This window comes from Astatotilapia calliptera, chromosome 5 (assembly GCF_900246225.1).
Source record: "Astatotilapia calliptera chromosome 5, fAstCal1.2, whole genome shotgun sequence".
Taxonomy (NCBI): domain Eukaryota; kingdom Metazoa; phylum Chordata; class Actinopteri; order Cichliformes; family Cichlidae; genus Astatotilapia; species Astatotilapia calliptera.
In genome coordinates this window covers 19,726,571-19,742,573 of record NC_039306.1, presented here as the reverse complement: position 1 = coordinate 19,742,573, position 16,003 = coordinate 19,726,571, and the positions used below count along the sequence as shown (strand labels likewise).

Here is a 16,003-nt window from a genome sequence, read left to right as displayed (position 1 = left end):
GTACAAAGAAGGCTCAGAAAGATGAAAAATTCAATTGAACAATGAGTCCATTACACAGAAAATACAAAAGGAAAAGAAGAGCTCACTAAATGAAAATCTAACTGCCCTGCAGGAGCTGAAATCTTGAATGCAAGTTTGGAGTATATGAAGAATTAAATAAAGGTTCAGTTTTGTTTTAATTAGAATAATTTTTTTGGCCTGCATCAATCGGAGTAATTGCCTGAAGGCCAAGAAAAATAAGAATTATCGTTTAATCAAATAATTTAAATTTGATTTCACATCATCCCCCGCTATCTCTCCCTATTTTTCTAATATTCACTGTTCAATCCAACAAAGGTGGGAAAAATCCCTCAAAAGTTGTACAGCAAGTTTTTCCACCTGTTAATCAAATAACTTTAGTTAAAACAAAGTGAAGAAGAAGTTTGCCCATCTTTTTAATATTATATTGTGGCATAGCAAATACAGTGTTACTAATAACATCAAGAGTGGTTCAGAAAGCAGTGAGTTTACCTTCAGGTACTTATTTACATGCGTGTCCTGTATGGTCATGTCAATCTGACCAACACAGAGATGATGCACCAGCCAGGCTGCAGTCTGATGGGTTGTTCGTGAGTCAGTTGACTGAATCTTATTTTATGCATCAAATTTTGTTTGGACAAGTATTGACATCATCACACATGAAAAATGGTGAATTTTAAACTTGAACACATTAAAAAAAACAAAACATGACTTCAAATTGAGGCAGCCGTATTTACCTCGAGAGGAAGATAAAAGTATCACATACACTGGTTCTATTTTTGATTTATAAAACACTGGCAACTTTAAATGTGTACTATTGTTTCAAATCATCACTGGAGCCAAACAGCGCCACCAGCTGGTCTTCGTACTGGGAGATGTTTCTCTTCATGATGTCAATGCAGGGACCCAGCAAACGCTCAAAAGCCTGGATGTCAATTACTGGAAGGAAAAAAAGACACATTTTGATTCATGTCACAGACATTTTTGTATTTTTGCGTTTTACATGGTACATGTGTCAGGCTGCTGCATCATTCTTCCCACAGTCATGTTTGGAAAAAGTACGTTTTCACAGATCTCAAACCATCACACACTGAAAACTCACTGTTTCCACAGGCATCGAGTAGTAAGTATATAGCAGCCAGGTGCTGCTAAGCACACCATATCAGCGCAAGCACCTCATATCAACTATCAAGCATGGTGGTGGAAGGGCTTGTTTTTTCAGCCACAGGGCCTGAGCACCTTGCAGTCATTCAGTTGACCATGAACTCGTCTGTATACCAAAGTATTGTAAAGTTGCTGTGATGGGACCTTAGGAGAGCTGTGCATAAATAAATGCCTGCTAAACTCAATTAACATTACCAACATCTGTGGGCATTTAATGTACCTAAACATTTGGTTTCTCCCACAGCGTAAACTGTTGCTGCACGAGGTTTGTTGGTGACCAGCGCCAGCTCCCCAAAGTACTGCCCTCTGGAGCAGCGAGCTACCTCCACTTCTGCGTTATCCTGCTGGCTCGCCTTTGTCTGCAATAAAGAAACTTGTCAGTCATTTCATACATCTGAGACATACAGTAAAACAAACATTATTAAAAAAATTAATAGATAAAATGGTTAATTAAGAGGTTTGGCAATAGTAGTGCGCTTACTTTGCTTTTTATCATAATCTTCACTTCTCCTGTTTCCACAATGTAGAAACACTCAGCTTTGTCACCCTGCAAAAAGAAAAAGCAGCAGAAAAGACTAAGTTTAACCAAAGTGTTCTTAATATATAAACTTGAATCTAAAAACAACCCAAGATAAAGCAGGCCTATACCTGTGTAATTATGCGGTCTCCATCTTTGAATGCTCGAGCTCCCAGAACATCAACAATCTTCATTCTCTCAGAAACCTAAAACGAAGCAGGTGAAATAAACGTTGAATAAAAGGTGGCTATGTTCTTATATCCTGTTGTTTTTTTTAAATGCCGTGTGTGTGTCTGCAAACCTCAAGAGACTTCAGAAGAGGAACGCATTCAATGAAGGCCTCATACATCCTTCTCTTCTTTGCATTATTTTTCACAATCAGTCTGTGAAATGTGGCTCGATCCTGAAAGGGAAGCAACCAAAGAACAACCTGTTTCACGCACTCTGTCACATACAGCACAATGCTACGGAGGATGAAGGTCATCTTCTTCTGTCAGACTCACCAGGCCCCACAGGGCTCCGTCCTGTGTCGCCACGATTGTGGCGGCTCGAGGCGTGTTGTACATGAGAGCCAGCTCTCCAAAACTGCCCTTGTTGTCATATTTTCCAACACAAATGCTCACACCGTCCTTCTGTACAAAAATATCGTAGACACCTCTGGAAGTGATTGGACAGAGAAAGAGAGGGAGCAGATGTGAATTGCAAGTCCTCTTTACATACTAGTTAATTATGGAGTTCCACAAGGTTCTATACTAGGACCAATTCTGTTTACATTATGCATATATTATACATTAGGTACTATCATTAGAAGGCATAGCATACATGTTGAATAATCAGGCCCCATCTTATCTTAAAGACCTCATAGTACCGTATCACATCATTCAAGCGCTTCACTCTCAGACTGTTGACTTTCTTGTGGTTCCTATGATATTTAAAAGACGAATGGGAGGCAGAGGCTTCAGCTTTCGCACCCCTCTTCTGTGGAACCAGCTCCCAGTTTGGATTCAGGATTAATCTAATTACTACTAATCTGTGGCTCTCTTCCACAGTGTCTTTTATCCTCTCTTCCTTCCCTCAACCCCAACTGGTTAAAGTAGATGGCTGCCTGTCCCTGAGCCTGGTTCTGCAAGAGGTTTCCTGTTAAAACTGAGTTTTTTCTTCCCACTGTTGCCAAGTGCTTGATGGTTGGGATTTTGTCTGTAATATTGTAAGTTCTTTACCTTATAAAATAAAGTTCTGTCTTGTGACTTGGCATTATAACCTAAATTAAATTGATTTGAGCAGGTTTAGTTTAAATATTGAAAAGAAGGTAAACCTCGCTCACTTCTCTATGACGTAGAAATTGTCCCCATCCTCTCCTTGGTCTATGATGTGATCCTGAGGTTTGACCAACACTTCAAACATGGCGTCTAAAACCTCAGAGAACTGCTCCTGGAGGAAAACATAACGAGACAGGTTTCTTTTTATGAAACAAATTCTAAGAATGCATATTTAAAAAAGGCATTTGAAGCTGATTTAACATATATAAAAGTGGAGCTTAAGCTTAAATATAAGAACAGTTGAGAGAGGATAGTAAAGGGCAGGCACGGTGTAGGATGTGAAGCCAAAATTATAGAGAGCAAAAGCCAAACTTGATTTGAAAGAACTGAAAAATGAAGCAGACTTTTGCATTAAAAAAAAAAAAAGTCCCTTTGTCACCTACAGTAAGCCAGTAACATGACATTTAAAACCTGAGTGCTGTGGTCTGCAGCACTTTCTGGTCTTGGACATTGTTCCTGCAGGTGTCTGTCTATGATCATCACAAGGGGAACCACGTCTTCTTTTAAAACCTGATTTAAGCTGCTATACCTGCTCTAATGTCTTGAACAGTAAAATGTCTCTGCATGCGTCCTGAAGCCGGCGACGCTGCTCGTCTGTTTTGGGATTCACAACCCGAGGCTCTGTGTCATCGTCCTCATCATCATCTGGGTTGTACGCCTCTGCACAAACTGCAACAAGACAAACAAATGAACAAAGTGGAGTCATGTAGCCACATTGACTCACGCCGTTCCACTTACTGACCTGCAGTTCTGCGATTGGTTTTTCCAGAGGGGCGCTCTGCAGAGAGAGAGAGAGGTCAGAGCATTACACTGAGTGTTTTTAAAGCCAGGGCTTAGCACACTTCACTGTAACAGCTCCAGAAGTGCTCGTAACAGTGTTAATAGTGAGATACTCACTAACGGGGACCGGTTCCTCCTCTTCCTCCTCCTCCTCCTCCTCTTCCTCATGTTTGTTGGGTTCATCTGTGTCTGATTCAAAAGTGACTTCTTTCTGCACAGACTCAGTGTTGGGTTTCTTGTCTTGCTGGTCATTTCTTTGGCTCTCCAGAATACGTGTGAAATGCTGCACAGCAAACTCGGCCAAGTTGGGAGGCCTGCGACGAAGCACTTCCACCGTGTATCCCTGCAGCAGCTCTTTCAAACCAGCTGGTATCTCTACAGTGCTCATCATTCAGGTTCAAAGGTCAGGAGCTTTAATGGAGGAAAAAAAAAGTCTATAAGAGCTTCTTTTCCATTAACCTCAGTTTACGATGGCAGGAATAACAAAATGCAGCAATCAGCATGTGATAAACACACTTTCTGTCTGAAGCATCATCACTGGAGCATAGTGACTCCACCTCCTCCTCCTCCTCCTCTCCCAGTCTGCCCTGTATTGATTCTTTTATTTAGCACAGCCTGTCGGAAAGTATTGACCAGGTCTTTTCACATCACATGTAATTAAAGGCTGTCCACTGGATCAAGCCTCAGAGCACGATGATCTGGCAAAGAAACAACACACGCAGAGTGATTTTAACAGTTTATCCTGGAAGTCAGGCTGGTGTTCACGTCCAAATGTCTTCATTTATATTCATAAATATATAGCACAGTTATGAAAAACGCAGTACTTCGCTGGAAAATAAAAAGTAACTATCACAGTACAAAATAACTTCAATGCAAGTGTCCTCACACACACTGATTAGTCTTTTGTGCTCCTCTGCTCCCCGGGTGATGGGGCTGGGGTGTTTGTGGGGGGTTGGAGGTTGATATCTGATCTTCTGAGGATCTTGTGATCTTCTGCTCCTGTCCTCCTTTTACAACACTGACTATTGTATTCTACAAGATACATGATTCTGATCTTCTGATGATCTTATGATCTTCCTCTTCCTGTCCTCATTTTGTATCACGGTACAAACATACAACCCTGTTATGGTACAAAATGGTTTTGGTAATATGACTCAAACAAAAGGGAACTTTTTGCATGCATAACTTAAATGGATGAAGGAAGAAGAGAAACTCGAATTTAGAGTTACACTGAGTTTATTTTTGGGAAAAACTGCCTGAGGTTTTTATTTTTATTCTAACCTCTTAAAGGGACTCTGCAGCTGCTGAAGACGATAAGGCAAATCATTGTTTAAATTTCGATCTGGCAATTTGTGCAGCCATTTCTGGCTCAAGGAGTTTCTACTCCAGGAAGAAATACACTTTAAGTTGACGACTGTGATTGTGGGTGTGCATGTCGCAAAAGTCCAAGCTGATATGATTTCAGATGGTGAATCTCACACGTAAAGCAGCAGGTACTGCAAAGAAAAACCTCCAATTACTAATTAAGATGATTTATAATACTTTCATATTTTTTTTACTTGTTTACATTTGTTTCAATGATTATAAGTAATTTATATTTATGCTTTGCTTTTGTTGTAGTTGAAGCAGCACCATGAAGCAAAATTATGAAAAGCAGGGAAACACTTTTTCATACACTGGAGCCTCCCTGCTTTTGAGATTAAGCTTAAACTTGTCTTTGTCAGAAAGTTCACACTTCTGGCTCCATCAGGTGACCCTAAACCTGCCTTTAGTTATTCTGCTGAGGCTGCTCGAACTCTTCTGCCCCCGTCCTCGTGTTTAAATGTTAATGCATACAACTATTTATTGTATCATTATCTCTTCTAAGAAAACAAAGACAACTTTTAGATATAAATGAGACAAAAAAATGATTTGTATGCATTTATGTATTTTAAGGACATAGAAGTTGCTCCACCCCAGTATGGTTTCCTCAAAAAACTCAAAATATCAAAACTGCTTATTTAGGATTATTTGAAATTGATGATATGCTGCCAGCCTGAATAAAGACATGCAGACAGGAGGAGAGCAGTTGGGGCTTTTCCAACATCTCCAACTACAGTAATCACACACTGAACTGGTAAAAACTGGAAAAAAACTGGAGACATGACAGAAAAAACAACAACAAAAAAACAGCAGGAATTTTTTTGTTGTTTATGGATTCTGATTTATTTATTTATTTTTACAGATGTTGCCATTCATGTGCTGTTCGATCACAGCCATTATGCCTATTCCTATAATTTCACATTAGTCAGACAGAAAGTGAAGGTTGTGTTATCGATCACTGAGGATGCAGACAGTTCAGAGGTGTGTGTTGCTGAGAGCCCGGCACACAAAGCACGAGAGAATGCACCTTTTCCCTGATACGTCCACCAGCTCGCAGATAAAAGGTAAGGCACATGTTCACTTCACTCCATTTTTTTAAAACATAAAAAACTCAATTTAAAAAAAAAAAAAAAAGTAAAACAAAAGGAGTGAGAACATTCGACTGAGTGTGTGTGTTGTGTGTGTGTTGGCATGGTTACAGCCAAGCCATCACGATTTTCCAATCAACATTTTCCAATCGACTCTCAGCAGGTCTGAACCATCCACGTGTTGCACTGTACCAAAATGTTTCAGAAACAATCAAAAAGTTGGAAATTCTTTAAAATCTCTTCAGATCCGTGCGTGCGTTTCCCAGGGATCACAAACGAGGTGACGCCGAGCCTCCGTCACAGGTTTGGTGCCAACCAGTTCAGGAACTTCATTGCGAGCTCAAATCCTAAGAAACAAGCCTGGTAACAAAAAGACGAGAAACAAAAACTGTTTAGTCTACGAAGCGGGGAGGAAGTAAAGCTCACCACAGATACGCAGAAATAATCAGCTGGCTTTTATTCGAGTTATTTTTATGTGGAACAGTGAGGCTCGCTGTGCTTCCCCTGTTGAAATTAACACCAGACGCTTACTGTGTACTTTAAAGTGGTGTCACTTTGTTAGCAGTCATCTGCATGTAAGCCGATACTTGTTAGCATTGGAAAATGTGAAGGAGGGTGTAAACTTTAACTCTATTTTCATAACTTTTACAACTTTTCCTGCTGATATCAACCTCCCCAAAGGCTATTCATACTACAAAAAAGTCGTATCCAGACGTAGTTTTTCCATGTATGAGATAAAATGTGCCAATTAATCATCTTTAAAGATGCCAGTAGGCAGATATTTTGCAGATTTGCTGTTTTGGAAATGAATACAGTGAATCTGGGCTTTGTTTATGGTCCAAGAGTTAAACTGTAAACTGTATTTAAAACGATGCAGTGGGCTGATATGTAGAAAAATACTGGCAACCACCTCAGCCTCCCAGTGGACACATCTAGACTATCAATTTCAAATTCCTTTGTCACCTTGTTCTTGAGTTATCACATTCACAGTATTTTCAGAAAATTTGACCTGTGACCTTAAAATTGAAGTCACTGAGATTCAAATTTGTTTATCGCAGTTATCGCATTATCAAACTTGATGTCCTTGACAATACCCCATCAGCCTCTTACAGCTGAGGTAAAAAACATAAATAACAATCAAAAAACGTGTTTATGAATGTGTATGAAGAATGAGGGACTTGCAGCAGATGTGCTTGTGTGCAGTTGTCCTGAAAAACGGCTCCACAGGGAGCCCGAACAGGAAAGGGAGTGATGGAGGAGTTCACCATGATTTACAAAGATCAAACAAGCTGCATGAGAAGCACAAACAGTGGCTGCAGTGAAAACGTCTCATTGCTTTGACTGCTTCAGCTTTTGCTTGCTGTCACTTCGCCTCTGCAGAAGGCTGAAGTGCACAAACGGCACGAACAAGAGTAGCACGCACAAACTGGCTGTTCTACATTTTTTTTTAAATCACTTTATTCCCATTCCAGTGTAATTTATCTCTTTTTGCATCAATCATGCCTGAAGAATAAGTGAAGCAGACTCACCGCGTTTGCAGGGAAAGCTCGAAGCATGACAGCGTTGAAGCCCTTATACAGAGAGGCCACGCCCTCCTCTCTGATCAGCTCCCGCAGGACATCACGGAAACCGTTGGGATACTTCCCTTCAGGAGCTGAGAGAAAGACACTTTATTAACTTGGTCACAGACAATGTTTTAAAAGACAAAGCTGCTTATACCAGGAGGAGGTCAGGCAGCGGACAGAGAAACAGGACTCCTCTTCAGTTTTTCTGACTGATGAAAAATCAGCTTCAAACTTTCCACAGGCTACAGAGCATCCTTACATTTAGCATGAATGTAATTTTTTTTTTTTAAATCACTGAACAAAATTAAACTGAAGATGATCTTAAAATACAAAAAGTGCAAAAATCTTCAAATATAAATCAGCAGAATTGAAAAAAAAACAAACAAACTCCAGGATCTGCAGCACTAAACTAGGATGGATACTGATCACAAACACCAACCTGTCTGGAAACGCGACTTGAGTACGTCGGGGGGAATAGCGACAGCCCAGTTACAGATGCCGGCCATCCCTCCTGCAAACAGCACGCTGGGAATACTGAGCTCGTTATGGCTGCGAAGACAAGAGTACAAGTCCCAATGCTCAGATATTTTATATAAACACACAGCTGCAAATGCTGCAGGGCAGAGCAAATATGAACCTTTTTCCTGCAGGTGTCAGGAGATTCTTCAACCACTCATAAGACATGAAGTACATCCCACTGGCTGGAACATCTGAGTTACAAAACAAACATACACACACACACACACACACACACACACACACACACACACACACACACACACACACACACACAGTTTGAACTTCATAATTTTCCACTTTAACACCCCAAACAACTTAAATATGACTACTTTACCCAATGACATTTAATAAAATGGATTAAAGTCATAATTACTTTAATTTAAAGATCAAGTGTTTGACGTTTTCTGAAAGCCTGTAAGAGCTGTTTAACCCTTTCCTTCAGTTTTGAGCCCTCAGATGTGGTTTGACCAAAACTAGAAGAGATCTCGGGTTTTTTGGAGGGTAGCCCTAGTTAGCCGTTCAGGCAGAGATCGCCCTGTGATGGTTTTCATCTTTACACATCAGAGACATGGTGATAATCAGAATGAGTTTCACTGAACTTGAATACAGAAGTATCTTGTTTTTTTGGTTTTTTTTAAATTCCACGTCCTCGGGTGTGCTGGTTTGTTCTTCCTCATGAAAACGTGGTGCCTGTGTCACTCACGGCGAGACTCAGCTGCTGACAGTTTCGTGTGAGTTAGCAGCTAACGTGGCCTCGAGCTGCTTCTCTGCATGCTCCAGAAGTATCTCACGAATAGAGTGTTGGCATTCAAACGCGACCCATCTAAACACTGTCGCAGACCAACACCCAGCAGGACAATGCGCTTCACCACACCATAAACAATGCACAACAGAGAGCCCAAGTCCTGCAAACCGCCTAGACCACAACCCCATCAAGGATCCGTGGGCCGCACCCAAACAATCCTGCCCCACAGATACCCCACCCCTCAACCCACAGGACCCGAAGCATCAAAGGCCTACGCCTCAGTGGAAGACACCACGGGACACCCCCACCCCATTTATACTTTTATTTAGTTTTACATTATTGTAATCTTTCTGATACGTTTTTACCTTATTGTGCTATAGAATCTTGTTTCTACCAGTACAAAGATCTAGTTTTTTTTGCCAAGTGAAAAACTTACCAACTCAAACTGAGAAAATAACTGCAGAATTTTGAGATAATATCCAGAAAGTTCAACTTTGTATCTCCAAGATTGTGTTGTTGCTTTTTTGAGTGGCATCCACATGAACTCTTTACCCCAGGAAAGCTTATATATAGAAAACCTTGAAGCTCTTTTCTGAACTAGCACTTTCCGTCATGTTTCATGCTTGCTCTTAGAACAAAATGACTGGATTTGCATCAGAAGGAAAAAATGAGTTTCATACCATTCTTCTTATGTTATCCATTTATACTTTTTCATCGGCTCTAACAGAGGAATCTCCCAACTTTGGGATAAATAAAGTCGATCTGATCTTACACAGTACTGGGAAGGTGGTTTTAATGTTGTGTGGATGAGTGGATAGATGCACACAGTGCGACAGAACAACTAAAGCAACTTTGTTCTTGCTGGCAAAGCAAAAACATCAATTTCACTCATTCTATGTCATGTGGTAGGAGTTTTTCTGATGGTGGTGCTGGTCATGAACCAAACACTGCAACAATGTGGCAGCAGACACAGCGACATTAACAATGGAGGACTTAAAATAGCTTTAAAAACATCTTGGGAAAGGTTACATGAGCATGTTTGTCAGGCCTCCAGGGATTTGGTTAGTAAAATTAAGGTAAGCAGAAACTTTGTGAAGACATGACATGAAGTGTTAATATTTGATCTACTAAGAAATGAAGAGCAAATAATGAATATTTAAGTAAAGCAGCACCTCTCATGAGGGTCAGAGCGGTGCCTTTGTAGACTCCCCTGATTCCAGACTCTCTGTACAGCTGTTTGACGCAGTCCATGGGTCCTGCGTACTTCACCTCCCCCGTGGAAGCTTGAATCTGCAGACACACACGCATAATTTTACACTTACTGAAGATTTGTTCCAAATAATAACTTCTAACCTTTGACAGGAGGGGCTGAAAGAAATACTAGGCGTTTCCACACGTCGAATCAACTACTCAGGTAACAAAGTGAGAGCAATCAGATGCATGTTTAACCTCTGACCTGTAGGAGACATTTGATGCGCTCTCCAGGAGCCATGATGGCTGTGGTGAACACGCCAGACAACATCCCAGCAGCAAACAGCTGTGGATACCTGCAGGAGACAAGAGAACGGGGCTGATATACTCTCAGAAATCGACCACAGAGCGTCTGACAGGATCAACCCAAACTGTCGCCACCCGTGACAAAGCAATGACCTACGTAAGGATATCATCGGGAGTTCTCTGTTGCAGTTTCTTTCCCAGCCCAAACCCAAAGAAACAGACAGCAAACATGGGCGTGACTCCGATTATGGGGGCTGCCATTCCTTTATAGAGTCCTTTAATACCCTGTAAAGGAAGACGAGGAGGAGGAAACATCAGTTTGAGGACTCAAAAACAATATTTTAGTTAATAAATGCCAGAGTTTGCATCAGTGTGCATGCTCACCTCTTTGGCTAAAGTTTTTTTAAAACAGTCTATGGTCCCAGCATACAGGAGGCTCTCGCCAGGTTTGGGTTTTGGTTGAGTTTGTAAACGCACCTGAGAGAGAGGGAGCGAGAAAAGGATGTGAAGTGTGCAAATAACCTGAGGTTTCCATGGAAACGTGCTCTTTTCTTCTTCTTGTGGACTGCGTGCATGATTTAATCCAAACACGACCACCAGATACACAAAGTACACAACAGATTTACATGTAGCTGGTCATTGACTGACTTTACACTTCTCATCGACCTTCTCCTTTCATGTCGTTTCTTCGCTCATGTGTTAAGGTGTGCATCTGCTTTATTTATAAATATTTCTGTAGCCTCCTTTGCAAATCTGAGCACTAGAAAGGACCTCTGTCTTCCTCTGAACCTCCTTATACTGTCTGCTCAAGAGCATGAGTGGAAGAAAAAGGTGGGAATCACAGAGTAACTATCAGTACGACACACTGACCAAGATAACAATGAAATCACTTGTGTAACATGTATCATGATCAGGGCGCACTTCAGAACCTGAAAAGATGATTAACAATCAAAACAGTTTACTTTTCTTTAAAAAAAAAAATCGATTCATTCATAGTAGTTTCACGTCATATTCTTCACCTGGCTGCAGTTTGACACTGTGCACTCAGCTGGAACAGCGCCCTCTAGTGAAAAAGCCCTGCCTAACTTCAAATCTGATTATTTTAGCTATTTAAAAAGGGTCTGATTAGACTTATCATTTAACTAAAGGCATTTAACACTAAACACCACCAAACCCCAGGTAACTTAGATGTGCTGGTTTACTATCGTGATGATAACGGGAGCTGAAATATTAAAATTGCCTGGTTTACTTTAAAAGGAACTGATGAGGAAGCTGAAAGCTCAGTTGGGTTTCGTTTTAGAAAAAAAAGCAGCTGCTCTGGTTTAGCAGCAGGTTTGACCAGTTTTTGAATATGCAAATGTAATCTGCATGCACGCTGCTGCCAGAGCTCTGCTGGGTATCACAATCTCAGGACTTGGATTTAACACTGGAAACAGTTTCAGATCCCATCACTCTATCCTGTACGGGGAGGTCGGGTGGACGCCACCCTGAGAGAAACCCCCCAAAACAACTCCAGTGTCTCCTGTTTACAAAACCATTCTTAATAATCTAAGATGTCATTTATCAAGTGAAACAAGTGAAACCCTGCCTTTGACCTGCCTTTCTACAGAACAGGGAACATGGACCTCATAGTTGGAAGAGACTTCAGAATAGGGCTGTTCATATATCTATCGGAACTCTATTGTTTCATTTTATGCTATGGTTTGTTTCGTGGTGTCGCAAAATAAACTGTTTACGGCAATATTTTTTCATTGTTTTGATGGTCACTGTAGTGGCTATATTAATTTCGTAAAGTTCTTTCTTATATTTTATATAACCACACTATGGACAGACAAGCACCTGTTTTTATGCGTTGTGGTTAGCAACAATCCGCTTGTTTATGGTCCACATAAACCTTTCACAATAAAGCCCAAGATCCTGTTGAGACTTTTCAAAATAAACTGAATCACGTGAAAGAGCAGATTATTTACGGATGAGAATTAAAAAAAGAGCCGCCAGGTGCTAAAAAATAAACCTTAGACTCAAACATTAGAACAGGCTTTTCCCCGCAGCACGCTGTGTAATAAATACAAAGAAAACAGCGGCTGTTACAACTTATGTCTAAAAATGTATCGTTTCATGCATCGGTTAAAACACTGGACTCCAGCTAGATGACGCGCAGCTGGAAACACTTCACGCAAGTCGAGCTGCCCGAGATTCACAGAATTTACAGAAAATGTTACATTTTTGTGATTTATATCGTTATCGAACGATAGATGTCTTATATCGGGATATGAGATTTTGGTCATATCGCACAGCCCTACTTCAGAAGGTTATTGACAAATACGTCACCTTCTGCGCGGTGACGGCATATATAATGAAAGGTTTTGCTTTTTAGTGATTGGTTATTTTCATATCTTTACAGAAAGAGGTTATGTGAATTAAGTCTAATTTGTATATTTGTGGCTCTCCTCGACTGCTTGTCAAATTATTCTTGGGCAAGAAGAGGACTCCATCTCAGTCTGTGTGTGATTGTTTGGTAAAAACACTTGGGACAGGGTAGTGCTGTGGTGTGCACTCTTGAACAAGAGGGGGTGTGGGGTCTTTTCCTCCCCAAAACATGCATGTTTGGTTACCGGGATACTCTAAACTGCCCATAGGTGTGAATGTGTTACCCCTGCGACAACCTGTCCCATGTGTACCCCCCTTCTCTGCCTGCGACAGTGAACGCCTCCAAGCCAAACATGTAAAGCTACCTGCTGTGACGGCCCCTCGTGAATAAAGGAGCAGCCAAAAATAGCATGTTGGAGTAGAAAGGAACTTCCCTAAGGACCCACTTTACCTGAAAACATGTATTTTATGAAAGAGATGATGTACACCCAAAATATTTACAGCATAACAGAGGACATGCAATGGGTGGAATTTTTTTTCTACACACTTTACATACAGGCTGTTTCCACTGAATTTAAATGCAAGTTTAGGGCAGCTTGAGATTTTTCATTCATATCAGAATCTGAATGTTAGATATGTACGCATTACTTTTTTTGATTTTAACTGATAATCCATTTTGTAATGTAGCGCACTCCCATTTATATAGCGCTTTTCTAGTCTTTAGACTACAAGTCACATGTTAACATCACCTTGTTCTATACACTTTAAGCAATTTATCTACTTCCCCTCCATGGCCAGTGCAGAATCACTAATTAACCTAACATGCATGTCTTCAGGAGCTGAGCTCTTGGAGGAAATTCCACACAGCCAGGCTTCAAACCCAGCACCTTCACCTACTGTGAGGTGACAGCAATACCGTTGCAGGAACCACTTATCCAATTAAAGGGCGCAAGAGTGTTTCTGCAGCTCAGAGATGACCTTTGACCCACTTTCAAGCTGTGAAGTGACTCAGCTCACCTGGAAGCATGCAGGTGGGCTGTTACTGATTTATGGAGATGTTCACGGTTCGCACGCGACATCAGCCCATCATACGAGCTAAAGCTTTATTTATGACGTAGCTTACACCAAAACTTTAACCCTCCACCACCGTGCTGACAGGTGCTATGTGGTGTTTGTGCCTTGTTTGTAACATGGTGTGGTGCATTATAGCCAAACACCACAGGACTTTGTTTCAGCAGTCTTTGCAAGGATAAGCCATGACTTCATGCAGGCTGAAACTGGACAGCACACAGGCTTGATTGAATTATCAGCAGTATTGATCTGATCTTGAGTGTCTGACGCAGTGACAGCCCTCCTGCATGTATCCAGGTGAGCCGAGTCACTTCACAGCCTGAAAGTGGGTCAAAGGTAATCTCTGAGCTGCAGAAACACTCACACTGAACTCACGGTTGTGTTTCACTAACACCCCCGAGGCCTGCACAAAGTGTCCCATACACCTCACACCCTTGCTGTGTGTCTAATACATGCACAGCACGGTGGCAAATAAACCCACGCAGCTGTTTATTGTTTACTTTGATCGTGTCCAGTGGGTGTCCGGCGAAGACCAGGCAAACCCCTCCAAAGCCTCCAGCGAAGAAGTTCTTCAGCGGGCTGATCGGCTGCGGCTGCTTGGACATGTTTACAGTCTGCAGGAAGGAAAGCGGAATGAATGAAGCGCAGAGGAAACACAGAGGTGCCGGAGCCAGCCGCTAACACCTCACCTGCTCGGGCTTTCCTAAGGGAGAGAGACGGATATCTGCGAGAGCTGAAGCCGCTCCGGTCTGCTGGACCTTTGACCCACTTTACCCGGACCGATCTGACTGCAACACTGCTGCACTCCTGTGCGTTTCTGTTTGTTGTCCGGCGGAAATGGTGAGCATTCTTCTTCTACTGGTTTTTATCAGACTGACTACTCGACGCACACAAGTACTCCTGCCCTCTGCCGTTTAGTATTCAAGCTCCTGACATCTTTGTAACCCTTTAAAGAAATAATTGTCAGAACATGGCTTAAAAAGTGTTTAAGGAATCTTCTGACAAAATTTGAGTGTAATGTTTGCTATTTATTCCTTAAAAAATGTATTATAAATGTACACTTTGTTTCATTTTTTTTACATTGATGATGTAGAAGTCTCAAAAACTGATGGATCAAAGATGATACACTTGTCTTGTATTTCAGTGAAGTGAGAAGTGTTGGAGTCTCAAACATGGTAAATGTGTTTTCTAAGTGTACTCACCTGCCACTTCATTAGGTACAAGTGTTCAGATGCTCCGTAATTCAACTATCTAATCAGCCAATCACATGGCTGCAACTCAGTCCATTTATGCCTGTGGGCATGATCAAAATGACCTGCTGAAGTTCAAACAGAGCGTGAGAATGGGGAAGAAACAGAGTGTGGCCACCTCTCGCTCTCTTTTCTTCCAGCGTGTCTTTTGATCTGTCCTACTTAGTTACCTCACCACCAACCGGCCTACAGTTCACACAGGCTGACTAAAACTGGACAATAGAAGATTGGAAAATGTCTAATGAGTCTAATGAGTTTTGATTTCTGCTGCAACATTCAGACGGTTGGGTCAGAATATAATGAAAGCATAAAAGCTGTAACGGTGTAGGGAAAATGTTCTTTGCACATTTTGGATCCCTTTGTGCCAACTGAGCATCGTTTAAACACCACAGCCTGGCTTGGTATTGTTACTGACCATATCCATCCTTCTGTCGCCCCAGTGTTCCCATCATCCAGTGGCTGCTTCTACCACGATCATCATGCCGCAAAGCTCAAATCATCTCAAACTGGTTTCTTGAACATGAATATTTCACTGTTTTCAAATGGCCACCAGATGCATCCAACAGAGCACCTTGAGGATGTGATGGAACGGGAGAGTCTCACCACTGATGTGTAGCTGACAAATCTGCAGCAACTCTGCGATGCCGTCATGTCAGTATGGACCAACATCTCAGAGCAATGTTTCCAACACCTCAGTTGTGCAATAATGTTTAAAATAAATTGAATACAATAAATATA

The 16,003-nt window shown here is 41.4% G+C and overlaps 1 protein-coding gene across 1 annotated transcript; it reads right to left on the bottom strand.

The window, feature by feature from the left end:
- Positions 1 to 410: 410 nt before the first annotated feature.
- Positions 411 to 14,765, bottom strand: prkar2ab (protein kinase, cAMP-dependent, regulatory, type II, alpha, B). The gene is given in 17 exon segments (XM_026167893.1): positions 411 to 957; positions 1,403 to 1,541; positions 1,664 to 1,729; positions 1,831 to 1,905; positions 2,001 to 2,102; positions 2,203 to 2,356; positions 3,024 to 3,130; positions 3,548 to 3,687; positions 3,761 to 3,796; positions 3,916 to 4,181; positions 4,411 to 4,413; positions 8,451 to 8,523; positions 10,250 to 10,367; positions 10,534 to 10,624; positions 10,732 to 11,051; positions 14,516 to 14,629; positions 14,705 to 14,765. Coding segments are annotated over 16 exon segments (1,920 nt in total). The 5' UTR covers positions 14,621 to 14,629; positions 14,705 to 14,765; the 3' UTR covers positions 411 to 832.
- Positions 14,766 to 16,003: the final 1,238 nt, after the last annotated feature.